Here is a 6,000-nt window from a genome sequence, read left to right as displayed (position 1 = left end):
ACCTCAGCTCTTATTTCATAGACTCTTAATTTCAAACAGAGCTCTATTAACTCCCACTTCAGACCTCACTTTCTTTCCTGACAGCACAAGAGGGTGGGAGTGGGGGCGGGGGGAGTTTGACCACAAGAAGCCACCAAAGTCCTGTGTAGCCTGAATCTCCAGGTCTGTCCCCTCTCAACCCTCTTAAGCTGGAAAACGAGTGATGGCTTCTTCTTTGGACCACATCACCTGGGAGACCTCTCAGGGCCATGTGAGCTGTGGCACCTCCTGCCATTTCAGCGCAGCTGTCCTGGGAGGGTTCTATTCTTGATGTACTATGAGCACGAGAGCCTGAGCAGAGGAGGCAGTTGCTGGCTGAGAGTTGGACTGGCACCCAAAGCCTAGGTGTGCCAGAGGCAGGTGGCGCTGACAGACTGGGCAAGCAGTCACTGAGGGTTGGCTCCTTCTGACACTCTTAAGCCCTGCTGACTGCCTGGCCCACCCTGAGTGAACACTTAGTGGCTCAGGGGACAGCCATGACCATTGAACAACATGACCCACATCTGAGTCATTAGCTGAAAAACTGTCATATAAGGCGAAGTATGAGGCCCCTGCCGGTGGTGACAGATGGCCAAGACTCCATGGCTCCAAAATTATTCCTCTGCCTCAATGACCACTATTACCACTCTCCTACCATTTGACACACTCATATTCAACTGTGAAGACACAGCTTAAGCATCATCTCCTCCAGGATGTCTGCCCTACTCTCTTCTCCCAGGGACTGCCTCCATCCCATTGGTTGCTGGGCCCTCCATCTTCATATCCCCACATCTTGGAAAGGGCCTGGAGGAGGCCACAGGTCCCATGACTTTACACTGAAAGCCCAGCATCCCTCCTCCAGTGAGACAAAGGTCTGAGTCTAAAGGTCTGTATGTGGTAGCCCGTCCAGGATTCCCCCTTAACCCCATCTTCCCCCATCACTGCCCTCCAGGTTCCAGCCTTTACCAGGAACATCACCTCCCTCAGCTTCTTCACTTGTCTTCCCTCCCTTCCCAGGCTCGTTGTGGGTGCTCCGTTGGAAACCAATAGCCACCAGAAGACAGGAGACGTGTACAAGTGTCCCGTGACCCACGGGAACTGCACCAAGCTCAACCTAGGTAACTTGCGCCTCTGATCCCACCACCGTGAGGCCAACCATTGTCTAGAGCGGGGCAGGCTCTAAAACACAGTCACACTGGCTCACCCCCGCTGCCCCAGAGGTGACCAGCTTGTATCGCTGCCCCATGTCATAGATGAGGATGCTGAGGCCACAGAGAGGAAGCAACTTGTCCATGGTCACACAGCTTGTGAGAGGCTGCCCGGGAACCAGACCTAGGCCTCCAGTGTCCCAGGGCACTGCTCTTCCTGACTCATCCGCTGCCCCTCTGCCAGCAGGAGGAGGACACTTCCTGTCTTCTTTCTGATGTGGAAGTTCTAACAACAGCAGCTAGCACTCATACCCCTTACATAATGTTCACTCTGCGTCAGGCCCGGGTTTAAGTGCTTTTAGGTGTTCTAATTCAGTTAATCCCACAACAACCTATAAAATGTAACCACTAAACAAAGGAGGAAGTGACTGCATGTGGTGCCTGGGGTCACCCAGCTAACAAGCAGCAAGGCTTAGGTTTCAACCCAGGCAGTCTATGGCCACCCTTTAGCCACTACGTAACACTGCCCTTCTGAAATGAAGGCTTTGTTCCTCACTGAAGAGCTTTCAGCCATAGGGAGATGCTATGAGCAGCCTTGAGGCTTCCAAGCTCTTGTAAAATCTGCTTGTGCTTGTGTGTGTGTGTGCATTCACTAAAGCGCACACGCCAGTCCTCTAAAGCACTTCCACTTTGTTCTAAAGTCAGACAGTGGCCAGGCCACCACTTTGCTTACAGAAGGGAGCAATAGTTCCATTTGGGCTGAAAAGCTACCATTCCAGACCTTGTCCTAGAGGACTGGCCTGCCCCAGGGCCAGGACCCTCACCCTCCTTCTCTTCCCAGAGGGGAGCCTCTGCCCTGGAGCAGTGGGGTGGGGCTCCCTGGAGGTGGGGGGATGGCAGAGCTTCAGGAATGAGCAGATGATGAAAAGGCCCGCCTTAAAGAGAAAGCCCAAAGAACTCAGATCTCAGCGGAGGGGGTGGCTGTCCCATTACATGGTACTGGGCGCTCCTGCTGCTAATATCTGCATCAGCATCACAGGTGGGGAGTTCAACCCTGAGTACAGCCGAGGCCCAGACTTCAGGAGGAAACAGTCTAGGGAAGGTGGGGGCCTGGCTGGTAGCTCATGGATCCCGTTCATCACTACTCTGAGAGCACAGCTTCCAAAACAGGCCACGCTGGGTTTCTCCTTCCAGCTGTGCAGTTTCTTCATTGTGTGTTCACAGGGAGCTCACCCTGCTCTCTGAGTTTCCATTTGCTCATGTGTAAAATGAACAGGGTGTGCCCGATGACCCTAGGATCCATTCCAGTCTAATATGTTCCCCAAGCTTTAATGAGCACCTAGTATGTGCTAAACACAATGCTAGTTACTGGGGGTATAGCAGAGAACCCGATGCCAGGGTCCTGCTGGGAGGAGACAATAAGTGAGTAGACAAACCAGAAAGGATAAGGTCAGATAGAGATAAATGCTGTGTGATAAACCAGAGGGCTCCGATAAGAGAGGCTGAGTGGGGGTCGGGGGGAGTTTATCTTAGCAAGGCACTCACGAAGGCCTCCCTGAGCAGATAACATTTGAGCAAAGGTCTGATGGTGAAAAGGAGTCAGGTGGGGCCAGAGCATTCCAGGGAGAGGAAGAGCAAGTGCAAAGGCCCTGAGGCGGGAATAAGGTTGCTCTGTCGCAAAACAGAAAGAATGGCTATATGGCTCAGGCAGAGGGAGCAAGGGGACTGATGGAAGGTGTGGGCACTGGGCTCAGGGCCTGGGCCCCTAAGAGAAGCTCTTCTCTTGGTCCGGGTGGGAACACAGATGCATGAACTGATCATTTAGTTTCCTCTATTGCTCTGGTTTCCAATGCGGACCCAATTTCCCTGCAAGGGAGGAGCCCCTGCCAGCAGTGAGAAGGCAGCAGTGAGAAGCCACCAGACCCTGGAAAACATTCCTGCACTGGGGCATAAGTTGGGCAGCAAAGTGAGTCAGGGCAGAGGAAAAGTACTTCATCTCAGGAGTGTTCTTTCCCTACCACGCAGGAGAAAATGCACAGCAGGAAGACCATCTGTCGGTTTATCCCACACTGGAAAATGCAAGGCAGGGAAACCAGAGTCCTGAGTTTTCCTATGGCCTTTCCAGGCTCTGAGCCCTGTCAAGCCAGGAATGTTCTTTCCTCTCTCTCCAGGGAAGGCTTAGTGGGTATCAGTCATTCACACCTCAGTGTGAAAGATTCCACAGATGGCGCTTTCTTCCCCAAACCTTCACGAAGTTAGGTCCCCAGATGCTCACAGAGACCCACTGAGAAAGGGCTTAGTCTGTCCTGGTCACAGAGCAGAGGTTAGTGACTGCCCTAAATCCGCAAGCAGCAGAAGTAGGACTTGAACCTTAGTCTTTCTTACTCCAACACAAGGGTCTTCCCTACCATGTCCATCTGCTTCCAGGCAGGCCCAGTTTCTAAGGACTTCAGTTATTGAGACAAGGGAGACAGAGAAGGGCAGGGTGAGGGGAGCAATATACTCCGTAAATAAGTGGAGGGCAGAATTTTTCAAGCCACTAAGAGGTGGATGTTGCCCAGTTAGGGCTTGAATCTTCCTCTCCAGATTTCTCACTACCATCCCAATGCCACCACAGACCTGCCATCCGATGGGAGACTTGGGGTGTAACCTTAGATATCCTGAGTTCAAGTCCCCACTCTACTTTTTACCAGCAATTGTCTTTGTAAAAGTCACTTACCCCTTTACGCACCCTGATTCTTCTCATCTATAAAATGGAAATGATGACTCCTGGGCCTCCCAGAACCAGGAGGCGGTCCTGGCAGAGCATAAGAAATCATAAGAAATGATTTCTTAAAAAACTCAGGGCATTACTCTTATTTTCTGTCTGGTTTCTTTGGATAGACAAAGCAGAAAGCAATCTCAGGCACAGCACAGCCAAGAGGGGCTGGATTTCAAAAGGAGCCCGACTACAAACTGAGGGAACCCAGAGGGGAATAACAACAAACACAGCCACCCACCCCCAGCCACAGTACAGTCAGGCAGCTGCAGCTCAGGGCTCTGCTGATGCCACCCTGGGCCCTGCTGGCCTGTGCCCAAAGGCAGGCCCCTCTGCAGACTCCCACTGCCAACTATGCTAAATGCAAACTGCTCCGCTGAGGCCTCGCGTCCACGGCCTCCCCTTCACAGAGAAGACCCTAGATCCTCCTCACAGCAGATGAAGACCGACTTGCTCTGGGATCACCAAAATGCCCAACTGCTTCACCCTAATCCCTCCTTCCATGTGCCCATACCCATGTGTGCACTCACACGTGTACACACATGTGCACATACATTTTCATACCAACGCATGTCTGGGGAATTCAAGCTCACTTCCTTTGCTTCAGTGGCCTGACAAAATGATCTAGCAAAATCTTAACTGATATAATTTTTTCAGTAATTCTAATCTGCCACCACCCTCTCCCTACATCCAGTTGGCTGATAATCCTGCTCTTTGATATCTCTCGTGGCAGCAACCACAGAATGACATTCTTGGCAAGACCTTGTGCCTCTAGAAGGCTCTTGTTAGTTGGCTATTTGCTACCTGTGAGAAAGAATCAGTTATCATAATCAGTTTATCAGGTGAGCAGAGACCCAGGCCCTGAGAGAGCAGGGCTAGGGAGAGGTACATTTTGGTGGTAGGTTGGCATAAAGAAACATGTGGAGTTGAAACTGCCCAGAGAAAGCCAGGCTAGGTGGGGTGCCGTGGATGTGTCAGGTGGGACACAAGGGGAGTGTTGGGGTCCATCAGAGAGCTGGAGGAGGAAAAGCTCTGAAGTAGGACAGGGAAGGCTCTGCCATGTGCTTTCTGTGTGACTTTGGGCAGGTTGTTTGGCCTCTCTGAGACTCGTTTTCCTCATCTCAAGGGGTTGAGAGGAAATAACCAGATCACATCTGGGCAAGGCCTTAGTAAACCTTGAAGGTCTGCTCCAACATGCAGGGAGAGTTGGGGAGGACTCTTCTTGACACCAACCCTGCCACAGGCATCTCTGGTGGCCAGCGGCAGCAGCAGACTCTGGGCGGAGGGTGGGCAGGGGGACTGCAGGCTGAGCTTCTCCCTCCCACCCCAGGAAGGGTCACCCTATCCAACGTGTCCGAGCGGAAGGACAACATGCGCCTTGGCCTGAGCCTGGCCACCAACCCCAAGGACAACAGCTTTTTGGTAAGAGCCACCTGTCCCATCCTCCCTCCAAGCCCCCAGCCCTCCTGCCCCATGGACCCTCCTCTCACGACCAGGAGAGACACCTGGCTACCTGTCCACACACTCCCTAGAGTAGCTCCTCCACTAGCTTCCTGCCATGCCCTGAATTTCAGGGCCAGAGGCAGCAGTCCAGGCAAGAAAACATATTGAGCCCTTTAGTGCGTACAGTACACCCTGAGGGTGGGGGACAGACAGCCTAAAAAGGGACAGGAGTAAGTAAAGGCCAAGGCAGGGGCCAAATCTCTGCTCCAGGTTTGATCAAAGAAAGAGGACACACCACGCACCCTAAAAAGACTTTGAAAGGAAGCCAAAACTGCATGAACACAGGTTTACTACAACCAAGGGAAGGGCTACAGAGTGATGGGCCACCTGGACTGTACAGGACTAGATGGAAGGCTTCCCAGAAGAGGTTTCTGTTTTGTTTTTCAAGAATAGACGGGCTTTAGCAATGAAAAAGAGGAGAGGATACTTTGACTGAGGTGACAGACATTCATTCATTTTAACAACAATTATTCTGAGCACTCACAATCTACTGAGCCCAATGCCAGGCACTGGGGATTCAGCAGGCAGCAGAGCTGCCACCCTCTGCAGCTTACACTCTGGTTTGGGGGTTCG

General features: G+C 52.2%; 1 protein-coding gene across 1 annotated transcript in view; it reads left to right on the top strand.

The window, feature by feature from the left end:
* The first annotated feature begins 202 nt into the window (after positions 1 to 202).
* The window catches only part of ITGA11 (integrin subunit alpha 11), a 64,231-nt gene continuing 58,433 nt past the window's right edge, over positions 203 to 6,000 (top strand). Inside the window, exons 1-3 of the mRNA XM_090268356.1 lie at positions 203 to 250; positions 971 to 1,136; positions 5,255 to 5,346. Coding sequence (XP_090124482.1) covers positions 203 to 250; positions 971 to 1,136; positions 5,255 to 5,346 — 306 coding nt within the window. The remainder of the gene's footprint in view (positions 251 to 970; positions 1,137 to 5,254; positions 5,347 to 6,000) is intronic.

Source organism: Furipterus horrens, unplaced genomic scaffold (genome assembly GCF_987537825.1).
Source record: "Furipterus horrens unplaced genomic scaffold, mFurHor1.1.pri manual_scaffold_3, whole genome shotgun sequence".
NCBI classification, from domain to species: Eukaryota; Metazoa; Chordata; class Mammalia; order Chiroptera; family Furipteridae; genus Furipterus; species Furipterus horrens.
Note: the sequence above shows the minus strand (reverse complement) of the source record. Positions and strands in the feature narration are given on the sequence as shown.